This window comes from Phyllobates terribilis, unplaced genomic scaffold, assembly GCF_046119375.1.
Source record: "Phyllobates terribilis strain yellow unplaced genomic scaffold, ASM4611937v1 Scaffold_4__5_contigs__length_816908805, whole genome shotgun sequence".
NCBI lineage: Eukaryota > Metazoa > Chordata > Amphibia > Anura > Dendrobatidae > Phyllobates > Phyllobates terribilis.
In genome coordinates, this window is record NW_027362764.1 from 30,042,860 (window position 1) to 30,069,582 (window position 26,723).

At 46.6% G+C, this 26,723-nt stretch overlaps 1 protein-coding gene across 3 annotated transcripts in view; it reads left to right on the forward strand.

Annotated features, from left to right (window-relative positions):
• Positions 1 to 26,723, forward strand: part of MINDY4 (MINDY lysine 48 deubiquitinase 4) — a 205,654-nt gene that overhangs the window by 134,437 nt on the left and 44,494 nt on the right. For 2 of the 3 annotated variants that reach the window (XM_073677206.1, XM_073677208.1), the window contains one exon: positions 20,773 to 20,953. The exons of the other annotated variant lie outside the window; for it this stretch is intronic. In XM_073677206.1, the coding sequence (XP_073533307.1) occupies positions 20,773 to 20,953 (181 nt within the window). The remainder of the gene's footprint in view (positions 1 to 20,772; positions 20,954 to 26,723) is intronic. 3 annotated transcript variants of the gene reach the window in all.

Below are 26,723 nucleotides of genomic sequence, written 5' to 3' on the forward strand. Positions count from 1 at the left end.
TTCACAGCTATTCTGCTCAGTACTGCTGTATAATATCCTCCATGCTGCATCTTTCCAGTGTTTTCTCTCACCCTAGTATTGGATTCACAGCTATTCTGCTCAGTAATGCTGTATAATATCCCCCATGCTGCATCTTTCCAGTGTTTTCTCTCACCCTATTATTGGATTCACAGCTGTTCTGCTCAGTAACGCTGTATAATATCCTCCATGCTGCATCTTTCCAGTGTTTTCTCTCACCCTGGTATTGGATTCACAGCTCTTCTGCTTAGTAATGCTGTATAATATCCCCCATGCTGCATCTTTCCAGTGTTTTTTCTCACCCTATTATTGGATTCACAGCTATTCTGCTCAGTACTGCTGTATAATATCCTCCATGCTGCATCTTTCCAGTGTTTTCTCTCACCCTGGTATTGGATTCACAGCTTTTCTGCTCAGTAATGCTGTATAATATCCTCCATGCTGCATCTTTCCAGTGTTTTCTCTCACCCTATTATTGGATTCACAGCTATTCTGCTCAGTACTGCTGTATAATATCCTCCATGTTGCATCTTTCCAGTGTTTTCTCTCACCCTGGTATTGTATTCACAGCTATTCTGCTCAGTAATGCTGTATAATATCCTCCATGCTGCATCTTTCCAGTGTTTTCTCTCACCCTGGTATTGGATTCACAGCTGTTCTGCTCAGTAACGCTGTATAATATCCTCCATGCTGCATCTTTCCAGTGTTTTCTCTCACCTTGGTTTTGGATTCACAGCTCTTCTGCTTAGTAATGCTGTATAATATCCCCCATGCTGCATCTTTCCAGTGTTTTTTCTCACCCTATTATTGGATTCACAGCTATTCTGCTCAGTAATGCTGTATAATATCCTCCATGCTGCATCTTTCCAGTGTTTTCTCTCACCCTGGTATTGGATTCACAGCTTTTCTGCTCAGTAATGCTGTATAATATCCTCCATGCTGCATCTTTCCAGTGTTTTCTCTCACCCTAGTATTGGATTCACAGCTATTCTGCTCAGTACTGCTGTATAATATCCTCCATGCTGCATCTTTCCAGTGTTTTCTCTCACCCTGGTATTGTATTCACAGCTATTCTGCTCAGTAATGCTGTATAATATCCTCCATGCTGCATCTTTCCAGTGTTTTCTCTCACCCTGGTATTGGATTCACAGCTATTCTGCTCAGTAATGCTGTATAATATCCTCCATGCTGCATCTTTCCATTGTTTTCTCTCACCCTATTATTGGATTCACAGCTATTCTGCTCAGTAATGCTGTATAATATCCTCCATGCTGCATCTTTCCATTGTTTTCTCTCACCCTAGTATTGGATTCACAGCTGTTCTGCTCAGTAACGCTGTATAATATCCTCCATGCTGCATCTTTCCAGTGTTTTTTCTCACCCTATTATTGGATTCACAGCTATTCTGCTCAGTAATGCTGTATAATATCCCCCATGCTGCATCTTTCCAGTGTTTTCTCTCACCCTGGTATTGGATTCACAGCTGTTCTGCTCAGTAATGCTGTATAATATCCCCCATGCTGCATCTTTCCAGTGTTTTCTCTCACCCTAGTATTGGATTCACAGCTATTCTGCTCAGTAAAGCTGTATAATATCCTCCATGCTGCATCTTTCCAGTGTTTTCTCTCACCCTAGTATTGGATTCACAGCTATTCTGCTCAGTAATGCTGTATAATATCCCCCATGCTGCATCTTTCCAGTGTTTTCTCTCACCCTGGTATTGGATTCACAGCTATTCTGCTCAGTAACGGTGTATAATATCCCCCATGCTGCATCTTTCCAGTGTTTTCTCTCACCCTGGTATTGGATTCACAGCTATTCTGCTCAGTAATGCTGTATAATATCCCCCATGCTGCATCTTTCCAGTGTTTTCTCTCACCCTAGTATTGGATTCACAGCTATTCTGCTCAGTAACGCTGTATAATATCCCCCATGCTGCATCTTTCCAGTGTTTTCTCTCACCCTGGTATTGGATTCACAGCTATTCTGCTCAGTAATGCTGTATAATATCCCCCATGCTGCATCTTTCCAGTGTTTTCTCTCACCCTGGTATTGGATTCACAGCTATTCTGCTCAGTAATGCTGTATAATATCCCCCATGCTGCATCTTTCCAGTGTTTTCTCTCACCCTGGTATTGGATTCACAGCTATTCTGCTCAGTAATGCTGTATAATATCTTCCATGCTGCATCTTTCCAGTGTTTTCTCTCACCCTGGTATTGGATTCACAGCTCTTCTGCTCAGTAATGCTGTATAATATCCCCCATGCTGCATCTTTCCAGTGTTTTCTCTCACCCTGGTATTGGATTCACAGCTATTCTGCTCAGTAATGCTGTATAATATCCCCCATGCTGCATCTTTCCAGTGTTTTCTCTCACCCTAGTATTGGATTCACAGCTATTCTGCTCAGTAATGCTGTATAATATCCCCCATGCTGCATCTTTCCAGTGTTTTCTCTCACCCTGGTATTGGATTCACAGCTATTCTGCTCAGTAATGCTGTATAATATCCTCCATGCTGCATCTTTCCAGTGTTTTCTCTCCCCTGGTATTGGATTCGCAGCTATTCTGCTCAGTAATGCTGTATAATATCATCCATGCTGCATCTTTCCAGTGTTTTCTCTCACCCTATTATTGGATTCACAGCTGTTCTGCTCAGTAACGGTGTATAATATCCCCCATGCTGCATCTTTCCAGTGTTTTCTCTCACCCTGGTATTGGATTCACAGCTATTCTGCTCAGTAATGCTGTATAATATCCCCCATGCTGCATCTTTCCAGTGTTTTCTCTCACCCTGGTATTGGATTCACAGCTCTTCTGCTCAGTAATGCTGTATAATATCCTCCATGCTGCATCTTTCCAGTGTTTTCTCTTACCCTATTATTGGATTCACAGCTATTCTGCTCAGTACTGCTGTATAATATCCTCCATGCTGCATCTTTCCAGTGTTTTCTCTCACCCTGGTATTGGATTCACAGCTATTCTGCTCAGTAATGCTGTATAATATCCCCCATGCTGCATCTTTCCAGTGTTTTTTCTCACCCTAGTATTGGATTCACAGCTATTCTGCTCAGTACTGCTGTATAATATCCTCCATGCTGCATCTTTCCAGTGTTTTCTCTCACCCTATTATTGGATTCACAGCTCTTCTGCTCAGTAATGCTGTATAATATCCCCCGTGCTGCATCTTTCCAGTGTTTTCTCTCACCCTAGTATTGGATTCACAGCTATTCTGCTCAGTAACGCTGTATAATATCCTCCATGCTGCATCTTTCCAGTGTTTTCTCTCACCCTAGTATTGGATTCACAGCTATTCTGCTCAGTAATGCTGTATAATATCCCCCATGCTGCATCTTTCCAGTGTTTTCTCTCACCCTGGTATTGGATTCACAGCTATTCTGCTCAGTAACGCTGTATAATATCCCCCATGCTGCATCTTTCCAGTGTTTTCTCTCACCCTAGTATTGGATTCACAGCTATTCTGCTCAGTAACGCTGTATAATATCCCCCATGCTGCATCTTTCCAGTGTTTTCTCTCACCCTGGTATTGGATTCACAGCTATTCTGCTCAGTAACGCTGTATAATATCCCCCATGCTGCATCTTTCCAGTGTTTTCTCTCACCCTAGTATTGGATTCACAGCTATTCTGCTCAGTAATGCTGTATAATATCCCCCATGCTGCATCTTTCCAGTGTTTTCTCTCACCCTGGTATTGGATTCACAGCTATTCTGCTCAGTAACGCTGTATAATATCCCCCATGCTGCATCTTTCCAGTGTTTTCTCTCACCCTAGTATTGGATTCACAGCTATTCTGCTCAGTAACGCTGTATAATATCCCCCATGCTGCATCTTTCCAGTGTTTTCTCTCACCCTGGTATTGGATTCACAGCTATTCTGCTCAGTAACGCTGTATAATATCCTCCATGCTGCATCTTTCCAGTGTTTTCTCTCACCCTATTATTGGATTCACAGCTCTTCTGCTCAGTAATGCTGTATAATATCCCCCATGCTGCATCTTTCCAGTGTTTTTTCTCACCCTAGTATTGGATTCACAGCTATTCTGCTCAGTAATGCTGTATAATATCCCCCATGCTGCATCTTTCCAGTGTTTTTTCTCACCCTAGTATTGGATTCACAGCTATTCTGCTCAGTAATGCTGTATAATATCCCCCATGCTGCATCTTTCCAGTGTTTTCTCTCACCCTGGTATTGGATTCACAGCTCTTCTGCTCAGTAATGCTGTATAATATCCTCCATGCTGCATCTTTCCAGTGTTTTCTCTTACCCTATTATTGGATTCACAGCTATTCTGCTCAGTACTGCTGTATAATATCCTCCATGCTGCATCTTTCCAGTGTTTTCTCTCACCCTGGTATTGGATTCACAGCTCTTCTGCTCAGTAATGCTGTATAATATCCTCCATGCTGCATCTTTCCAGTGTTTTCTCTTACCCTATTATTGGATTCACAGCTATTCTGCTCAGTACTGCTGTATAATATCCTCCATGCTGCATCTTTCCAGTGTTTTCTCTCACCCTGGTATTGGATTCACAGCTATTCTGCTCAGTAATGCTGTATAATATCCTCCATGCTGCATCTTTCCAGTGTTTTCTCTTACCCTATTATTGGATTCACAGCTATTCTGCTCAGTACTGCTGTATAATATCCCCCATGCTGCATCTTTCCAGTGTTTTCTCTCACCCTGGTATTGGATTCACAGCTATTCTGCTCAGTAAAGCTGTATAATATCCTCCATGCTGCATCTTTCCAGTGTTTTCTCTCACCCTAGTATTGGATTCACAGCTATTCTGCTCAGTAAAGCTGTATAATATCCTCCATGCTGCATCTTTCCAGTGTTTTCTCTCACCCTAGTATTGGATTCACAGCTATTCTGCTCAGTATAGCTGTATAATATCCCCCATGCTGCATCTTTCCAGTGTTTTCTCTCACCCTATTATTGGATTCACAGCTATTCTGCTCAGTAATACTGTATAATATCCCCCATGCTGCATCTTTCCAGTGTTTTCTCTCACCCTGGTATTGGATTCACAGCTATTCTGCTCAGTAATGCTGTATAATATCCTCCATGCTGCATCTTTCCAGTGTTTTCTCTCACCCTAGTATTGGATTCACAGCTATTCTGCTCAGTAACGCTGTATAATATCCCCCATGCTGCATCTTTCCAGTGTTTTCTCTCACCCTAGTATTGGATTCACAGCTATTCTGCTCAGTAAAGCTGTATAATATCCTCCATGCTGCATCTTTCCAGTGTTTTCTCTCACCCTAGTATTGGATTCACAGCTATTCTGCTCAGTACAGCTGTATAATATCCTCCATGCTGCATCTTTCCAGTGTTTTCTCTCACCCTAGTATTGGATTCACAGCTATTCTGCTCAGTAATGCTGTATAATATCCCCCATGCTGCATCTTTCCAGTGTTTTCTCTCACCCTGGTATTGGATTCACAGCTATTCTGCTCAGTAATGCTGTATAATATCCTCCATGCTGCATCTTTCCAGTGTTTTCTCTTACCCTATTATTGGATTCACAGCTATTCTGCTCAGTAATGCTGTATAATATCCCCCATGCTGCATCTTTCCAGTGTTTTCTCTCACCCTGGTATTGGATTCACAGCTATTCTGCTCAGTAATGCTGTATAATATCCTCCATGCTGCATCTTTCCAGTGTTTTCTCTCACCCTGGTATTGGATTCACAGCTCTTCTGCTCAGTAATGCTGTATAATATCCCCCATGCTGCATCTTTCCAGTGTTTTCTCTCACCCTGGTATTGGATTCACAGCTATTCTGCTCAGTAATGCTGTATAATATCCCCCATGCTGCATCTTTCCAGTGTTTTCTCTCACCCTGGTATTGGATTCACAGCTCTTCTGCTCAGTAATGCTGTATAATATCCTCCATGCTGCATCTTTCCAGTGTTTTCTCTTACCCTATTATTGGATTCACAGCTATTCTGCTCAGTAATGCTGTATAATATCCCCCATGCTGCATCTTTCCAGTGTTTTCTCTCACCCTATTATTGGATTCACAGCTCTTCTGCTCAGTAATGCTGTATAATATCCTCCATGCTGCATCTTTCCAGTGTTTTCTCTCACCCTATTATTGGATTCACAGCTGTTCTGCTCAGTAAAGCTGTATAATATCCCCCATGCTGCATCTTTCCAGTGTTTTCTCTCACCCTATTATTGGATTCACAGCTCTTCTGCTCAGTAATGCTGTATAATATCCTCCATGCTGCATCTTTCCAGTGTTTTCTCTCACCCTGGTATTGGATTCACAGCTCTTCTGCTCAGTAATGCTGTATAATATCCACCATGCTGCATCTTTCCAGTGTTTTCTCTTACCCTATTATTGGATTCACAGCTATTCTGCTCAGTAAAGCTGTATAACATCCCCCATGCTGCATCTTTCCAGTGTTTTCTCTCACCCTATTATTGGATTCACAGCTCTTCTGCTCAGTAATGCTGTATAATATCCTCCATGCTGCATCTTTCCAGTGTTTTCTCTCACCCTGGTATTGGATTCACAGCTATTCTGCTCAGTAATGCTGTATAATATCCTCCATGCTGCATCTTTCCAGTGTTTTCTCTCACCCTATTATTGGATTCACAGCTATTCTGCTCAGTAATGCTGTATAATATCCCCCATGCTGCATCTTTCCAGTGTTTTCTCTCACCCTAGTATTGGATTCACAGCTATTCTGCTCAGTAACGCTGTATAATATCCTCCATGCTGCATCTTTCCAGTGTTTTCTCTCACCCTAGTATTGGATTCACAGCTATTCTGCTCAGTAATGCTGTATAATATCCCCCATGCTGCATCTTTCCAGTGTTTTCTCTCACCCTAGTATTGGATTCACAGCTATTCTGCTCAGTAATGCTGTATAATATCCCCCATGCTGCATCTTTCCAGTGTTTTCTCTCACCCTATTATTGGATTCACAGCTGTTATGCTCAGTAACGCTGTATAATATTCTCCATGCTGCATCTTTCCAGTGTTTTCTCTCATCCTGGTATTGGATTCACAGCTCTTCTGCTTAGTAATGCTGTATAATATCCCCCATGCTGCATCTTTCCAGTGTTTTTTCTCACCCTAGTATTGGATTCACAGCTATTCTGCTCAGTACTGCTGTATAATATCCCCCATGCTGCATCTTTCCAGTGTTTTTTCTCACCCTAGTATTGGATTCACAGCTATTCTGCTCAGTAATGCTGTATAATATCCTCCATGCTGCATCTTTCCAGTGTTTTCTCTCACCCTGGTATTGGATTCACAGCTTTTCTGCTCAGTAATGCTGTATAATATCCCCCATGCTGCATCTTTCCAGTGTTTTCTCTCACCCTAGTATTGGATTCACAGCTCTTCTGCTCAGTAATGCTGTATAATATCCCCCATGCTGCATCTTTCCAGTGTTTTCTCTCACCCTATTATTGGATTCACAGCTGTTCTGCTCAGTAATGCTGTATAATATCCTCCATGCTGCATCTTTCCAGTGTTTTCTCTCACCCTAGTATTGGATTCACAGCTGTTCTGCTCAGTAACGCTGTATAATATCCTCCATGCTGCATCTTTCCAGTGTTTTTTCTCACCCTATTATTGGATTCACAGCTATTCTGCTCAGTACTGCTGTATAATATCTTCCATGCTGCATCTTTCCAGTGTTTTCTCTCACACTGGTATTGGATTCACAGCTCTTCTGCTCAGTAATGCTGTATAATATCCTCAATGCTGCATCTTTCCAGTGTTTTCTCTCACCCTATTATTGGATTCACAGCTATTCTGCTCAGTAAAGCTGTATAATATCCCCCATGCTGCATCTTTCCAGTGTTTTCTCTCACCCTGGTATTGGATTCACAGCTCTTCTGCTCAGTAATGCTGTATAATATCCTCCATGCTGCATCTTTCCAGTGTTTTCTCTCACCCTAGTATTGGATTCACAGCTATTCTGCTCAGTAATGCTGTATAATATCCCCCATGCTGCATCTTTCCAGTGTTTTTTCTCACCCTAGTATTGGATTCACAGCTATTCTGCTCAGTAATGCTGTATAATATCCCCCATGCTGCATCTTTCCAGTGTTTTTTCTCACCCTAGTATTGGATTCACAGCTATTCTGCTCAGTACTGCTGTATAATATCCTCCATGCTGCATCTTTCCAGTGTTTTCTCTCACCCTATTATTGGATTCACAGCTCTTCTGCTCAGTAACGCTGTATAATATCCCCCATGCTGCATCTTTCCAGTGTTTTCTCTCACCCTGGTATTGGATTCACAGCTCTTCTGCTCAGTAATGCTGTATAATATCCTCCATGCTGCATCTTTCCAGTGTTTTCTCTTACCCTATTATTGGATTCACAGCTATTCTGCTCAGTAATGCTGTATAATATCCCCCATGCTGCATCTTTCCAGTGTTTTCTCTCACCCTAGTATTGGATTCACAGCTATTCTGCTCAGTAATGCTGTATAATATCCCCCATGCTGCATCTTTTCCAGTGTTTTCTCTCACCCTGGTATTGGATTCACAGCTATTCTGCTCAGTAAAGCTGTATAATATCCCCCATGCTGCATCTTTCCAGTGTATTCTCTCACCCTGGTATTGGATTCACAGCTATTCTGCTCAGTAATGCTGTATAATATCCCCCATGCTGCATCTTTTCCAGTGTTTTCTCTCACCCTGGTATTGGATTCACAGCTATTCTGCTCAGTAATGCTGTATAATATCCCCCATGCTGCATCTTTCCAGTGTTTTTTCTCACCCTAGTATTGGATTCACAGCTATTCTGCTCAGTAATGCTGTATAATATCCCCCATGCTGCATCTTTCCAGTGTTTTTTCTCACCCTAGTATTGGATTCACAGCTATTCTGCTCAGTACTGCTGTATAATATCCTCCATGCTGCATCTTTCCAGTGTTTTCTCTCACCCTATTATTGGATTCACAGCTCTTCTGCTCAGTAACGCTGTATAATATCCCCCATGCTGCATCTTTCCAGTGTTTTCTCTCACCCTAGTATTGGATTCACAGCTATTCTGCTCAGTAATGCTGTATAATATCCCCCATGCTGCATCTTTCCAGTGTTTTCTCTCACCCTGGTATTGGATTCACAGCTCTTCTGCTCAGTAATGCTGTATAATATCCTCCATGCTGCATCTTTCCAGTGTTTTCTCTTACCCTATTATTGGATTCACAGCTATTCTGCTCAGTAATGCTGTATAATATCCCCCATGCTGCATCTTTCCAGTGTTTTCTCTCACCCTAGTATTGGATTCACAGCTATTCTGCTCAGTAATGCTGTATAATATCCCCCATGCTGCATCTTTTCCAGTGTTTTCTCTCACCCTGGTATTGGATTCACAGCTATTCTGCTCAGTAAAGCTGTATAATATCCCCCATGCTGCATCTTTCCAGTGTATTCTCTCACCCTGGTATTGGATTCACAGCTATTCTGCTCAGTAATGCTGTATAATATCCCCCATGCTGCATCTTTTCCAGTGTTTTCTCTCACCCTGGTATTGGATTCACAGCTGTTCTGCTCAGTAATGCTGTATAATATCCCCCATGCTGCATCTTTCCAGTGTTTTCTCTCACCCTAGTATTGGATTCACAGCTATTCTTCTCAGTAATGCTGTATAATATCCCCCATGCTGCATCTTTTCCAGTGTTTTCTCTCACCCTGGTATTGGATTCACAGCTCTTCTGCTCAGTAATGCTGTATAATATCCTCCATGCTGCATCTTTCCAGTGTTTTCTCTTACCCTATTATTGGATTCACAGCTATTCTGCTCAGTAATGCTGTATAATATCCCCCATGCTGCATCTTTCCAGTGTTTTCTCTCACCCTGGTATTGGATTCACAGCTATTCTGCTCAGTAATGCTGTATAATATCCCCCATGCTGCATCTTTTCCAGTGTTTTCTCTCACCCTGGTATTGGATTCACAGCTGTTCTGCTCAGTAATGCTGTATAATATCCCCCATGCTGCATCTTTCCAGTGTTTTCTCTCACCCTAGTATTGGATTCACAGCTATTCTTCTCAGTAATGCTGTATAATATCCCCCATGCTGCATCTTTCCAGTGTTTTCTCTCACCCTATTATTGGATTCACAGCTCTTCTGCTCAGTAATGCTGTATAATATCCTCCATGCTGCATCTTTCCAGTGTTTTCTCTCACCCTGGTATTGGATTCACAGCTATTCTGCTCAGTAATGCTGTATAATATCCTCCATGCTGCATCTTTCCAGTGTTTTCTCTCACCCTAGTATTGGATTCACAGCTATTCTGCTCAGTAATGCTGTATAATATCCCCCATGCTGCATCTTTCCAGTGTTTTCTCTCACCCTGGTATTGGATTCACAGCTATTCTGCTCAGTAATGCTGTATAATATCCTCCATGCTGCATCTTTCCAGTGTTTTCTCTCACCCTAGTATTGGATTCACAGCTATTCTGCTCAGTAATGCTGTATAATATACCCCATGCTGCATCTTTCCAGTGTTTTCTCTCACCCTAGTATTGGATTCACAGCTATTCTGCTCAGTAATGCTGTATAATATCCCCCATGCTGCATCTTTCCAGTGTTTTCTCTCACCCTGGTATTGGATTCACAGCTATTCTGCTCAGTAACGCTGTATAATATCCTCCATGCTGCATCTTTCCAGTGTTTTCTCTCATCCTGGTATTGGATTCACAGCTATTCTGCTCAGTACTGCTGTATAATATCCTCCATGCTGCATCTTTCCAGTGTTTTCTCTCACCCTAGTATTGGATTCACAGCTATTCTGCTCAGTAATGCTGTATAATATCCCCCATGCTGCATCTTTCCAGTGTTTTCTCTCACCCTGGTATTGGATTCACAGCTATTCTGCTCAGTAATGCTGTATAATATCCTCCATGCTGCATCTTTCCAGTGTTTTCTCTCATCCTAGTATTGGATTCACAGCTATTCTGCTCAGTAAAGCTGTATAATATCCTCCATGCTGCATCTTTCCAGTGTTTTCTCTCACCCTGGTGTTGGATTCACAGCTATTCTGCTCAGTAATGTTGTATAATATCCCCCATGCTGCATCTTTCCAGTGTTTTCTCTCACCCTAGTATTGGATTCACAGCTATTCTGCTCAGTAATGCTGTATAATATCCCCCATGCTGCATCTTTCCAGTGTTTTCTCTCATCCTAGTATTGGATTCACAGCTATTCTGCTCAGTAATGCTGTATAATATCCCCCATGCTGCATCTTTCCAGTGTTTTCTCTCACCCTGGTATTGGATTCACAGCTATTCTGCTCAGTAATGCTGTATAATATCCTCCATGCTGCATCTTTCCAGTGTTTTCTCTCACCCTGGTATTGGATTCACAGCTATTCTGCTCAGTAATGCTGTATAATATCCCCCATGCTGCATCTTTCCAGTGTTTTCTCTCACCCTAGTATTGGATTCACAGCTATTCTGCTCAGTAATGCTGTATAATATCCTCCATGCTGCATCTTTCCAGTGTTTTCTCTCACCCTGGTATTGGATTCACAGCTATTCTGCTCAGTAATGCTGTATAATATCCCCCATGCTGCATCTTTCCAGTGTTTTCTCTCACCCTAGTATTGAATTCACAGCTATTCTGCTCAGTAATGCTGTATAATATCCTCCATGCTGCATCTTTCCAGTGTTTTCTCTCACCCTGGTATTGGATTCACAGCTATTCTGCTCAGTAATGCTGTATAATATCCCCCATGCTGCATCTTTCCAGTGTTTTCTCTCACCCTAGTATTGAATTCACAGCTATTCTGCTCAGTAATGCTGTATAATATCCTCCATGCTGCATCTTTCCAGTGTTTTCTCTCACCCTGGTATTGGATTCACAGCTATTCTGCTCAGTAATGCTGTATAATATCCTCCATGCTGCATCTTTCCAGTGTTTTCTCTCACCCTGGTATTGGATTCACAGCTATTCTGCTCAGTAATGCTGTATAATATCCCCCATGCTGCATCTTTCCAGTGTTTTCTCTCACCCTGGTATTGGATTCACAGCTATTCTGCTCAGTAATGCTGTATAATATCCCCCATGCTGCATCTTTCCAGTGTTTTCTCTCACCCTAGTATTGAATTCACAGCTATTCTGATCAGTAATGCTGTATAATATCCTCCATGCTGCATCTTTCCAGTGTTTTCTCTCACCCTAGTATTGGATTCACAGCTATTCTGCTCAGTAATGCTGTATAATATCCTCCATGCTGCATCTTTCCAGTGTTTTCTCTCACCCTGGTATTGGATTCACAGCTATTCTGCTCAGTAACGCTGTATAATATCCTCCATGCTGCATCTTTCCAGTGTTTTCTCTCACCCTGGTATTGGATTCACAGCTATTCTGCTCAGTAAAGCTGTATAATATCCCCCATGCTGCATCTTTCCAGTGTTTTCTCTCACCCTAGTATTGGATTCACAGCTATTCTGCTCAGTAATGCTGTATAATATCCTCCATGCTGCATCTTTCCAGTGTTTTCTCTCACCCTGGTATTGGATTCACAGCTATTCTGCTCAGTACTGCTGTATAATATCCTCCATGCTGCATCTTTCCAGTGTTTTCTCTCACTCTGGTATTGGCATCTTTCCAGTGTTTTCTCTCGCTCTGGTATTGGATTCACAGCTATTCTGCTCAGTAATGCTGTATAATATCCCCCATGCTGCATCTTTCCAGTGTTTTCTCTCACCCTGGTATTGGATTCACAGCTATTCTGCTCAGTAATGCTGTATAATATCCCCCATGCTGCATCTTTCCAGTGTTTTCTCTCACCCAGTATTGGATTCACAGCTATTCTGCTCAGTAATGCTGTATAATATCCTCCATGCTGCATCTTTCCAGTGTTTTCTCTCACCCTGGTATTGGATTCACAGCTATTCTGCTCAGTAATGCTGTATAATATCCCCCATGCTGCATCTTTCCAGTGTTTTCTCTCACCCTAGTATTGGATTCACAGCTATTCTGCTCAGTAATGCTGTATAATATCCTCCATGCTGCATCTTTCCAGTGTTTTCTCTCACCCTGGTATTGGATTCACAGCTATTCTGCTCAGTACTGCTGTATAATATCCTCCATGCTGCATCTTTCCAGTGTTTTCTCTTACCCTATTATTGGATTCACAGCTATTCTGCTCAGTAATGCTGTATAATATCCTCCATGCTGCATCTTTCCAGTGTTTTCTCTCACCCTGGTATTGGATTCACAGCTATTCTGCTCAGTAATGCTGTATAATATCCTCCATGCTGCATCTTTCCAGTGTTTTCTCTCACCCTGGTATTGGATTCACAGCTATTCTGCTCAGTAATGCTGTATAATATCCTCCATGCTGCATCTTTCCAGTGTTTTCTCTCACCCTGGTATTGGATTCACAGCTATTCTGCTCAGTAACGCTGTATAATATCCCCCATGCTGCATCTTTCCAGTGTTTTCTCTCACCCTGGTATTGGATTCACAGCTATTCTGCTCAGTAATGCTGTATAATATCCCCTATGCTGCATCTTTCCAGTGTTTTCTCTCACCCTAGTATTGGATTCACAGCTATTCTGCTCAGTAATGCTGTATAATATCCTCCATGCTGCATCTTTCCAGTGTTTTCTCTCACCCTGGTATTGGATTCACAGCTATTCTGCTCAGTAATGCTGTATAATATCCTCCATGCTGCATCTTTCCAGTGTTTTCTCTCACCCTGGTATTGGATTCACAGCTATTCTGCTCAGTAATGCTGTATAATATCCTCCATGCTGCATCTTTCCAGTGTTTTCTCTCACCCTGGTATTGGATTCACAGCTATTCTGCTCAGTAATGCTGTATAATATCCCCCATGCTGCATCTTTCCAGTGTTTTCTCTCACCCTGGTATTGGATTCACAGCTATTCTGCTCAGTAATGCTGTATAATATCCTCCATGCTGCATCTTTCCAGTGTTTTCTCTCACCCTAGTATTGGATTCACAGCTATTCTGCTCAGTACTGCTGTATAATATTCCCCATGCTGCATCTTTCCAGTGTTTTCTCTCACCCTAGTATTGGATTCACAGCTCTTCTGCTCAGTAATGCTGTATAATATCCTCCATGCTGCATCTTTCCAGTGTTTTCTCTCACCCAGTGTTGGATTCACAGCTATTCTGCTCAGTAATGCTGTATAATATCCCCCATGCTGCATCTTTCCAGTGTTTTCTCTCACCCTGGTATTGGATTCACAGCTATTCTGCTCAGTAATGCTGTATAATATCCTCCATGCTGCATCTTTCCAGTGTTTTCTCTCACCCTGGTATTGGATTCACAGCTATTCTGCTCAGTAATGCTGTATAATATCCTCCATGCTGCATCTTTCCAGTGTTTTCTCTCACCCTGGTATTGGATTCACAGCTATTCTGCTCAGTACTGCTGTATAATATCCTCCATGCTGCATCTTTCCAGTGTTTTCTCTCACCCTGGTATTGGATTCACAGCTATTCTGCTCAGTAATGCTGTATAATATCCCCCATGCTGCATCTTTCCAGTGTTTTCTCTCACCCTGGTATTGGATTCACAGCTATTCTGCTCAGTAATGCTGTATAATATCCTCCATGCTGCATCTTTCCAGTGTTTTCTCTCACCCTAGTATTGGATTCACAGCTATTCTGCTCAGTACTGCTGTATAATATCTCCCATGCTGCATCTTTCCAGTGTTTTCTCTCACCCTAGTATTGGATTCACAGCTCTTCTGCTCAGTAATGCTGTATAATATCCTCCATGCTGCATCTTTCCAGTGTTTTCTCTCACCCTGGTATTGGATTCACAGCTATTCTGCCCAGTAATGCTGTATAATATCCCCCATGCTGCATCTTTCCAGTGTTTTCTCTCACCCTAGTATTGGATTCACAGCTCTTCTGCTCAGTAATGCTGTATAATATCCTCCATGCTGCATCTTTCCAGTGTTTTCTCTCACCCTGGTATTGGATTCACAGCTATTCTGCTCAGTAATGCTGTATAATATCCCCCATGCTGCATCTTTCCAGTGTTTTCTCTCACCCTGGTATTGGATTCACAGCTATTCTGCTCAGTAATGCTGTATAATATCCCCTATGCTGCATCTTTCCAGTGTTTTCTCTCACCCTGGTATTGGATTCACAGCTCTTCTGCTCAGTAATGCTGTATAATATCCCCTATGCTGCATCTTTCCAGTGTTTTCTCTCACCCTAGTATTGGATTCACAGCTATTCTGCTCAGTAACGCTGTATAATATCCTCCATGACGCTGCTTTCTAATAGTATTTTGGCTCACTCCAGAACTGGAATCACAGTTACACTGCTCAGTATGGCTGTATGTATGGCTACTGCTGCTTCTGAACATGTGCTGCATAGACATAGAGACAGGCGAGCAGGAATCCCTCATGTCCGTGTGTGCAGTGTATGGGAGACATCATAGCCCCTAAGCGCCAGACCACCAGTTCAGAGACACCTGAAACAATCCGATTGGTCGTGAAGAAGCATTTTGCTCATTTGATTGGCGAAACAATTACCACAAAAATAAGCGATATGTCTAGGACGTGTGGCCGCCTTCGACGTGGCTTCTTGAGTCTCCCAGTGTTTTGTAAGAGCCGGTGTAATCTCGGCTGATTACTGACCAGTGCTGCTTCCAAGGATGGACCTGAATTCCTCCCTTGATTAATTTTGGCTTCAGAGACGGAAATTCCACCCAAAACTGACACCTCGTTTCTTGCTGGAATTTGGCTCCCTCTCCGCCTATGGAAGCGTTACTCACCTGGAGACCCTGGGAGCCGCTGTACATGACGGAGGGGAGAGGACTGGCCAACAATTAGTGACCATAGGAGTAATGTTGTCCTACAGGGAGTGTGATGAGGTCTGACAACCAGGAATAGCTGCGGGCATATGGGATAGTTAGAATTCCCAAAAATCAAATCTACATACAGGAATCCTGTCCAGAATAAGAAACACATGGCTGCCTTCCTCCAAAAACAGCTCCCCATTTGACCCCAGGTTGTGTCTGGTACTGCAGCTCTGCGCTGGTGACGTGGATGCCTCTGAGCGGCGTACCACACACACAACCGTGCACAGCTGTTTTTGGAAGAAATCAATGGATTTTTTTTTTTCCAATCCTGGACAATCACTCTATAAGCCATATTAGAAGTTCCTTAAAAATTACCAGCAGGAAGCTGTAACTATAAAATAAAGATACAAGCCATATTTACCCCCCGAATCTGCTGCCCGCCGCAGCACTGGCACTCTGATGGTCTTCCCTGGATAGTAGAGATGACGTCCCAACCACTGCAGCCAATCAGTGGCCTTAGCGTTCAGGTCAGTGGTGGTCGTGACAACGCCTCTTCTGGTCTGTTTGAGATCCGTGGTGTACGTATGGCCCTTCCTGCCCCTTCCTTTTCCTTCCTTCCCTTACTTCATTTCCCTTTCTTCCTTCCCCTTCCCTTCTTTCTCTTCCCCTTCATTCCTTCCCTTGCCCTTCATTACTCCTTCACTCATTTGCCTTCCATCCTTTTCCCTTCCCCTTCATTACTTCCTTTATTCCCTTCCTTCCCTCCTTTTCCCTTCCCTTCCCCTTCATTACTTCCTTCATTCCCTTCCTTACCTCATTTTCCCTTCCCTTCCACTTCATTACTTCCTTCCTTCCCTCCTTTTCCCTTCCCCTTCCCTTTCCCTTCATTACTTCCTTCATTCCCTTCCTTACCTCATTTTCCCTTCCCTTCACCTTCATTACTTCCTTCATTCCCTTCCTTACCTCATTTTCCCTTCCCTTCCACTTCATTACTTCCTTCATTCCCTTCCTTACCTCATTTTCCCTTCCCTTCCACTTCATTACTTCCTTCATTCCCTTCCTTCCCTCCTTTTCCCTTCCCCTTCCCTTTCCCTTCATTACTTCCTTCATTCCCTTCCTTACCTCATTTTCCCTTCCCTTCCCCTTCATTACTTCCTTCATTCCCTTCCCCTTCATTACTTCCTTCCTTCCCTCCTTTTCCCTTCCCCTTCCCTTCCCCTTCATTACTTCCTTCATTCCCTTCCTTCCCTCCTTTTCCCTTCCCCTTCATTACTTCCTTCATTCCCTTCCTTCCCTCCTTTTCCCTCCCCCTTCCCTTTCCCTTCATTACTTCCTTCATTCCCTTCCTTGCCTCATTTTCCCTTCCCTTCCCCTTCATTACTTCCTTCATTCCCTTCCTTCCCTCCTTTTCCCTTCCCCTTCCCTTTCCCTTCATTACTTCCTTCATTCCCTTCCTTCCCTCCTTTTCCCTTCCCCTTCATTACTTCCTTCATTCCCTTGCCTTCCCTCCTTTTCCCTTTGTTTCCTCTTCCTTCCCTTCCCCTTCATTACTTCCTTCATTCCCTTCCTTCCCCATCCCTTCCCCTTCATTACTTCCTTCATTCCCTTCCTTCCCTCCTTTTGCCCTCCCTCCCTTACTGGATCTCACCCCAGAAGACGTCTTGTGTCGGTGCTGTACATTGACTTTCTATTTTTTATCTGCTTGCTGTCAGTGAACGGAAACATTATTGTCTATGTGCAACAGTGAACTTGGCTGAATACTTTTCACAGCTGACTGTGCGTTACAGTTGTATCCAGTATATATCCAGTATATATAATCTAGAGCTTCACAGTCTGGACTACAGACTGAGACATTGTAACAAACTATCAGCTCCAGAGAGATTCAGGAGGAAATTCCGCCACTACTGCTCCTGAAGTGTACGTGCTCCAGGAAAGGACGGCGGTGCTGACTTCATGTAGGAAAAAACCTCAGCACCGAAGTGATGATAGAGAACAAAGATCACAGCTGCCTCCACCCGATGCCCGGCTGCTCCTCCACCCGATGCCCGGCTGCTCCTCCACTCGTTGCCCGGCTGCTCCTCCACCCGATGTCCGGCTGCTCCTCCACCCGATGCCGGGCTGCTCCTCCACCCGATGCCCGGCTGCTCCTCCACCCGATGCCTGGCTGCTCCTCCACTCGTTGCCCGGCTGCTCCTCCACTCGTTGCCCGGCTGCTCCTCCACTCGTTGCCCGGCTGCTCCTCCACCCGATGCCCGGCTGCTCCTCCACCCGATGCCGGGCTCCTCCACCCGATGCCCGGCTGCTCCTCCACCCGATGCCCGGCTGCTCCTCCACCCGATGCCCGGCTGCTCCTCCACCAGATACCCGGCTGCTCCTCCACCCAATGCCAGGCTCCTCCACCCGAAGCCGGGCTCCTCCACCCGATGCCGGGCTGCTCCTCCACCCGATGCCCGGCTGCTCCTCCACCCGATGCCCGGCTGCTCCTCCACCCGATGCCCGGCTGCTCCTCCACCCGATGCCCGGCTGCTCCTCCACCCGATGCCCGGCTGCTCCTCCACCCGATGCCAGGCTGCTCCTCCACCCGATGCCAGGCTGCTCCTCCACCCGATGCCTGGCTGCTCCTCCACCCGATGCCCGGCTTCTCCTCCACCCGATGCCGGGCTCCGATGCCCGGCTGCTCCTCCACCCGATGTTGGGCTCCTCCACCCGATGCCCGGCTGCTCCTCCACCCGATGCCGGGCTGCTCCTCCACCAGATACCCGGCTGCTCCTCCACCCAATGCCAGGCTCCTCCACCCGAAGCCGGCCTCCTCCACCCGATGCCGGGCTGCTCCTCCACCCGATGCCCGGCTGCTCCTCCACCCGATGCCTGGCTGCTCCTCCACCCGATGCCCGGCTGCTCCTCCACCCGATGCCCGGCTGCTCCTCCACCCGATGCCCGGCTGCTCCTCCACCCGATGCCAGGCTGCTCCTCCACCCGATGCCAGGCTGCTCCTCCACCCGATGCCTGGCTGCTCCTCCACCCGATGCCCGGCTTCTCCTCCACCCGATGCCGGGCTCCGATGCCCGGCTGCTCCTCCACCCGATGTTGGGCTCCTCCACCCGATGCCCGGCTGCTCCTCCACCCGATGCCGGGCTCCTCCACCCGATGTCGGGCTCCTCTACCATATACCCGGCTCCTCTCCCTGATGCCGGGCTCCTCTCCCCGATGTTGGGCTCCTCCACCCGATGCCTGGCTGCTCCTCCACCCGATGTCGGGCTCCTCTACCCTATACCCGGCTCCTCTCCCCGATGCCGGGCTCCTCCTCCACCCGATGCCGGGCTCCTCCACCCGATGCCCGGCTGCTCCTCCACCCGATGCCCGGCTGCTCCTCCACCCGATGCCCGGCTGCTCCTCCACCCGATGCCCGGCTGCTCCTCCACCAGATACCCGGCTGCTCCTCCACCCAATGCCAGGCTCCTCCACCCGATGCCGGGCTCCTCCACCCGATGCCGGGCTCCTCCACCCGATGCCGGGCTGCTCCTCCACCCGATGCCGGGCTGCTCCTCCACCCGATGCCCGGCTGCTCCTCCACCCGATGCCCGGCTGCTCCTCCACCCGATGCCCGGCTGCTCCTCCACCCGATGCCCGGCTGCTCCTCCACCCGATGCCTGGCTGCTCCTCCACCCGATGCCAGGCTGCTCCTCCACCCGATGCCAGGCTGCTCCTCCACCCGATGCCAGGCTGCTCCTCCACCCGATGCCAGGCTGCTCCTCCACCCGATGCCCGGCTTCTCCTCCACCCGATGCCGGGCTCCGATGCCCGGCTGCTCCTCCACCCGATGTCGGGCTCCTCTACCATATACCCGGCTCCTCTCCCCGATGCCGGGCTCCTCTCCCCGATGTTGGGCTCCTCCACCCGATGCCTGGCTGCTCCTCCACCCGATGTCGGGCTCCTCTACCCTATACCCGGCTCCTCTCCCCGATGCCGGGTTCCTCTCCCCGATGCCGGGTTCCTCTCCCCGATGCCGGGCTCCTCTCCCCGATGCCCGGCTCCTCTCCCCGATGCCCGGCTCCAATACCATATACCCGGCTCCTCTCCCCGATGCCGGGCTCCTCTCCCCGATGCCGGGCTCCTCTCCCCGATGCCCGGCTCCTCTCCCCGATGCCGGGCTCCTCTCCCCGATGCCCGGCTCCTCTCCCCGATGCCCGGCTCCTCACCCCGATGCCCGGCTCCTCTCCCCGATGCCGGGCTCCTCTCCCCGATGCCGGGCTCCTCTCCCCGATGCCGGGCTCCTCTCCCCGATGCCGGGCTCCTCTGCCCGATGCCGGGCTCCTCTCCCCGATGTCCGGCTCCTCTCCCCGATGTCCGGCTCCTCTCCCCGATGTCCGGCTCCTCTCCCCGATGTCCGGCTCCTCTCCCCGATGCCGGGCTCCTCTCCCCGATGCCGGGCTCCTCTGCCCGATGCCGGGCTCCTCTCCCCGATGCCGGGCTCCTCTGCCCGATGCCGGGCTCCTCTCCCCGATGCCGGGCTCCTCTGCCCGATGCCGAGCTCCTCTCCCCGATGCCCGGCTCCTCTCCCTGATACCGGGCTTCCCTGCCCGATGCCGGGCTCCTCTCCCCGATGCCCAGCTCCTTTGCCCGATGCCCGGCTCCTCTACAATACAAAGGTCCTTGATAAAGGCCGTTATTGGATGATACGTTGGACCTTTTCTTGCTGGATCAAAATAAAATATTCACTTATTGCGTCAAAATCTTCGTTTTCTGTCACCGTTTCGATGCTGAGCTTTTTGCCTACATGTAGCTCCAGAGGGAGACGTGCGCTGCTGATGGCTCACAGAGGATTGTGTAGACTGGATACAACTGTAACAACCCCTCAGCTGTGAGAAGTATTCTGTAAAGAGCTCTCCAGCCTGGATGTTATTTCCATGAAGACACTGAATATCCTGGCTATGCATGAACTTCTGCCACTATTTCTCCTCCAGGTCGGCTCCTATTTGAAGACCCCTAAGTATCCGATCTGGGTGGTCTGCAGCGAAAGTCACTTTAGTGTCCTGTTCTGCTTGAAGAAAGAGTTGATCAGCGACTGGAAAGCAGAACGTAAATTTGACCTTTACTACTACGATGGTCTGGCCAACCAGCAGGAGGAGGTCCGCCTCACCGTGGGTAAGCGAGGACGTTCCCACCGCAATACTGTACAACCCGACTGTGCTGTGTAATGTACAGAACAGCCTGTGCCCGAACACCTGCTCCGAAATTATGGGAACCTCCTGCGTCACATACAGCACCGTGTAAAAGTCTTAGGCAGGTGTGAAAACATTAAAAAATAAAAGGGTGATGGGATTTTGTTAATTGATAAAAATAACCTATCAGTATCTGGTGACCGTCCGTCGCCTCCATCATCAGTATCTGGTGACCGCCCATCGCCTCCATCATCAGTATCTGGTGACCGTCCTTCGCCTCCATCATCAGTATCTGGTGACTTCCCGTCGCCTCCATCATCAGTATCTGGTGACCGCCCATCGCCTCCATCATCAGTATCTGGTGACCGTCTATCGCCTCCATCATCAGTATCTGGTGACTTCCCGTCGCCTCCATCATCAGTATCTGGTGACCGTCCGTCGCCTCCATCATCAGTATCTGGTGACTTCCCGTCGCCTCCATCATCAGTATCTTGTGACCGCCCATCGCCTCCATCATCGGTATCTGGTGACCGTCTATCGCCTCCATCATCAGTATCTGGTGACTACTCGTCGCCTCCTTCATCGGTATCTGGTGACCGCTCGTCGCCTCCATTATCGGTATCTGGTGACCGCTCGTCGCCTCCATTATCTGTATCTGGTGACCGCTCGTTACCTCTATCATCAGTATCTGGTGACCGCCCGTCTCCTCCATCATCAGTATCTGGTGACCGCCCGTCTCCTCCATCATCAGTATCTGGTGACCGCTCGTCGCCTCCATCATCAGTATCTGGTGACCGCCCGTCTCCTCCATCATCGGTATCTGGTGACCGCCCATCGCCTCCATCATCAGTATCTGGTGACTACTCGTCGCCTCCATCATCGGTATCTGGTGACCGCTCGTCACCTCCATCATCGGTATCTGGTGACCGCTCGTCACCTCCATCATCGGTATCTGGTGACCGCTCGTCACCTCCATCATCAGTATCTGGTGACCGCCCGTCTCCTCCATCATCAGTATCTGGTGACCGCTCGTCACCTCCATCATCAGTATCTGGTGACCGCCCGTCTCCTCCATCATCAGTATCTGGTGAACGCCCGTCTCCTCCATCATCAGTATCTGGTGACCGCCGGTCGTTTCCATCACTTCTTCTCGTCTCTTGTACGCAGGTTATGGAGGATCTGGGCAGGAGATTGTGCCAAACATCTTGGAGACCTGGCCCTAGATCTTCTGTGTATGAGGCTTGTGCGGCTCCTTCTGTGTCTTCATGTGATCCCAGACAGACGGGATGATGTGAGATCAGGGATCTGTGGGGCCGGATCATCATCTCCAGGACTCCTCCTTCTTAATGACATCTGGAATTAGCTGACCTCTCCAACACTGATGAAAAGTAGCCAAAAGCTGTAAATACAGTGGGGAAAATAAGTATTTGATTCTCTGCTGATTTTGCAAGTTTTCCCACCTACAAAGAATGGAGAGATCTGTGATTTTTATCGTAGGTCACTTCACCTGTGAGAGACAGAATCTAAAAACAAAACCCATAAAATCACATTGTAGGATTTTTACATAATTAATCTGCGTTTTATTGCATGAAATAAGTATTTGATACAAAACCAAACTTAATATTTGGTGCAGAAACCTTTGTTACAATTCCAGAGGTCAGACGTTGCCTGTAGTCCTTGACCAGGTTTGCACAGTCTGCGGCAGGGATTTTGGCCCCCTCCTCCATACAGATCTTCTCCAGATCTTTCAGGTTTCGGGTCTGTCGCTGGGCAACATTGAGTTTCAGCGCCCTCCAAAGATTTTCTATTGGGTTCAGGTCTAGAGACTGACTAGGCCACTCCAGGATCTTGAAATACTTCTTGCGGAGCCGCTCCTTACTTGCCCTGGCTGTGTGTTTCGGGTCATTGTCATGCTGGAAGACCCAGCCACGACCCATCTTCAATGCTCTTACTGAGGGAAAGAGGTTGTTGTCCAAAATCTCACGATACATGACCCCATCCATTCTTACTTTAATACGGTGCGGTCGTCCTGTCCCCTTTGCAGAAAAGCACCCCCAAAGCATGATGTTTCCCCCACCATGCTTCATGGTTGGGATGGTGTTCTTGGGGTTGTACTCATCCTTTTTCTTCCTCCAAGCACGGCGAGTGGAGTTGAAAACAAAAAATTCTATTTTGGTCTCATCTGACCACATGACCTTCTCCCATGTCTCCTCTGGATCATCCAGATGGTCATTGGCGAACTTCAAATGGGCCTGGACATGTGCTGGTGTGAGCAGAGGGATCTTGCGTGCCCTGCAGGATTTTGATACATGACAGCCTAGTGTTACTAACAGTAATGTTTGAGACTTTGATCCCAGCTCTCTTCAGGTCATTGACCAGGTTCTCCCGTGTAGTTCTGGGCTGATTCCTGACCTTTCTCAGATTCCTCCTTACTCCACAAGGCGAGATCTTGCATGGAGCCCCAGACCGAGGACGATTAACAGTCATCTTGTGTTTCTCCCATTATCTAATAATTGTACCAACAGTTGTTGCCTTCTCACCAAACTGCTGCCTATTGTCCTGTAGCCCATCCCAGCCTTGTGCACGTCTACAGTTTTGTCCCTGGTGTCCTTAAACAGCTCTTTGGTCTTGGCCATGGTGGAGAGGTTGGAGTGTGATTGAGTGTGTGGACAGGTGTCTTTTATACAGGTAACGAGTTCAAACAGGTGCAATTAATACAGGTAATGAGTGCAGAGTAGGAGGCTTCTTAAAGAAAAGCTAACAGGTCTGTGAGAGACAGAATTATTGCTGGTTGGTCGGTGATCAAATACTTATTTCATGCAAGAAATGCAATTTAATTATGTAAAAATCCTACAATGTGATTTTCTGGATTTTCTTTAGATTCTGTCTCTCACAGGTGAAGTGACCTACGATAAAAATGACAGACCTCTCCATTCTTTGTAGATGGGAAAACTTGCAAAATTGGCAGTGGATCAAATACTTATTTTCCCCACTGTAGGTTCAAAACAGATAATGAATTAGGCAGGAAAAAAATGATAAATTCATATTACAAACAGGCTCTAACTTAAAGACGAATCATCCCCTTTTGTGTTCTGGGATCCCACCGATTTCAGGATAACTGCAGTGAATAGAATCATTATTATTATTTTCGTCCACAGGATGATGGTTAAGTAGTGATCCTACTTCTAGGGTCATCACCTATAAGGAAGGGCAGAGGTCAACGGACCATTGTCCTCTGAATTAGGACTGCTGCGTTCTCTATAGAGGGCAATGTAATAGGGGCGATGCTGTTGTGTAGCCCAATGGATTAAAGTCTATGACCGTTACTTAAAGAGCTACTGAGAGTGGCCGCCCTAAGTCGATGAAATGGGGGTAGGGTAGTTCTCCTGTGAGTGCATGCTCCTCAAGGAGGCGTGTTTGTGAAGGAGATTGCCCCTTTAAGAGGTTCAGTTCGCAGTGTATCGCCTGAGAGGCTTGGGTAGACAAAGGGGCCTTGCTGTGTGATACAAGGGTTTAAAGCCCCCCATTACATAGCTGTCACCTGAGCAATGGATTATCTCTCCTGACTCTCCCATATACAGAAGCGCTTGTTCGGCACCATGTTCCTGCGTTCTCTAAATGAGACTCGCTGTCAGGCTCTTCTGGTGGCAGCTTATTTTGTAAAGAACAGAATTCTGAAATCTGACATGCCAGATCCTTTTCTCCCCCCGAAAAATCATCTGTCGGAGAGAGTCTGGGACCCCCATAGACATTAGACTATTGCCTGAACTCATTGATATCGCAGGTTCGGCGGATGTTAGTCTAATGTGTATGGGGGCCTCTAGAGTCTGCTCTGTAATGTCACAGAAAGGTGTCGGATAACAGAAAGCAATACAAAGAAAAGGTGATAGAAATACCATGAAAAAGCCAAAAGCGACACAACCAACTACCATGGATAAAGCCAAGAACGACACAACCAACTACCACACAAAGGCCAAGAACAACTCAACCAACTACCGCGGAAAAAGCCAAGAACGTCACAACCAACTACCACGGAAAAAGCCAAGAACGACTCCACCAACTACCGCGGAAAAAGCCAAGAACGACTCCACCAACTACCGCGGAAAAAGCCAAGAACGACTCAACCAACTACCACATAAAAAGCCAAGAACGACTCAACCACAACCAACTACCATTGAAAAAGCCAAGAACAACACAACCAACTACCGCGGAAAAAGCCAAGAATGACTCAACCAACTACCATGGAAAAAGCCAAGAACGACTCAACCAACTACCACGGAAAAAGCTAAGAACGTCACAACCAACTACCGCGGAAAAAGCCAAGAACGACACAACCAACTACCATGGAAAAAGCCAAGAACGACTCCACCAACTACCGTGGAAAAAGCCAAGAACGACACAACCAACTACCATGGAAAAAGCCAAGAACGTCACAACCAACTACCGCGGAAAAAGCCAAGAACGTCACAACCAACTACCGCGGAAAAAGCCAAGAACGTCACAACCAACTACCGCGGAAAAAGCCAAGAACGTCACAAACAACTACCGCGGAAAAAGCCAAGAACGTCACAAACAACTACCGCGGAAAAGGCCAAGAACAACACAACCAACTACCATGGAAAAAGCTAAGAACGACACAACCAACTACCACGGAAAAAGCCAAGTACGACTCAACCAACTAACGCGGAAGCCAAGTTCGACTCAACCAACTAACGCGGAAAAAGCCAAGAACAACACAACCAACTAACGCGGAAAAAGCCAAGAACAACACAACCAACTACCATGGAAAAGCCAAGAACGACACAACCAACTACCACACAAAGGTCAAGAACAACTCAACCAACTACCGCGGAAAAAGCCAAGAATGACACAACCAACTACCATGGAAAAAGCCAAGAACGACACAACCAACTACTACATAAAGGCCAAGAACAACTCAACCAACTACCGCGGAAAAAGCCAAGAATGACACAACCAACTACCATGGAAAAAGCCAAGAATGACTCAACCAACTACAATGGTAAAAGCTAAGAGCGACACAACCAACTACCATGGAAAAAGCCAAGAATGACACAACCAACTACCACACAAAGGCCAAGAACAAACTCAACCAACTACCGCGGAAAAAGCTAAGAACGACACAACCAACTTACATGGAAAAAGCCAAGAATGACTCAACCAACTACTATAGAAAAAGCTAAGAGCGACACAACAAGCTACCATGGAAAAAGCCAAGAATGACACAACCAACTACCAAGGAAAAAGCCAAGAACATAACAACCAACTACCATGAAAAAAGCCAAGAGTGAAACAACCAACTACAATGGAAAAAGCTAAGAGCGACACAACCAACTACCATGGAAAAAGCCAAGAACGACACAACCAACTACCACGGAAAAAGCCAAGAACGACACAACCAACTACCACGGAAAAAGCCAAGAACGACACAACCAACTACCACGGAAAAAGCCAAGAACGACACAACCAACTCCCACGGAAAAACCAAGAACGACTCAACCAACTACCGCGGAAAAAGCCAAGAACGACACAACCAACTACCACGGAAAAAGCCAAGAACGACACAACCAACTACCATGAAAAAAGCCAAGAACGACACAACCAACTACCATGAAAAAAGCCAAGAACGACACAACCAACTACAATGGAAAAAGCCAAGAACGACACAACCAACTCCCACGGAAAAAGCCAAGAACGACACAACCAACTACCACGGAAAAAGCCAAGAACGACAC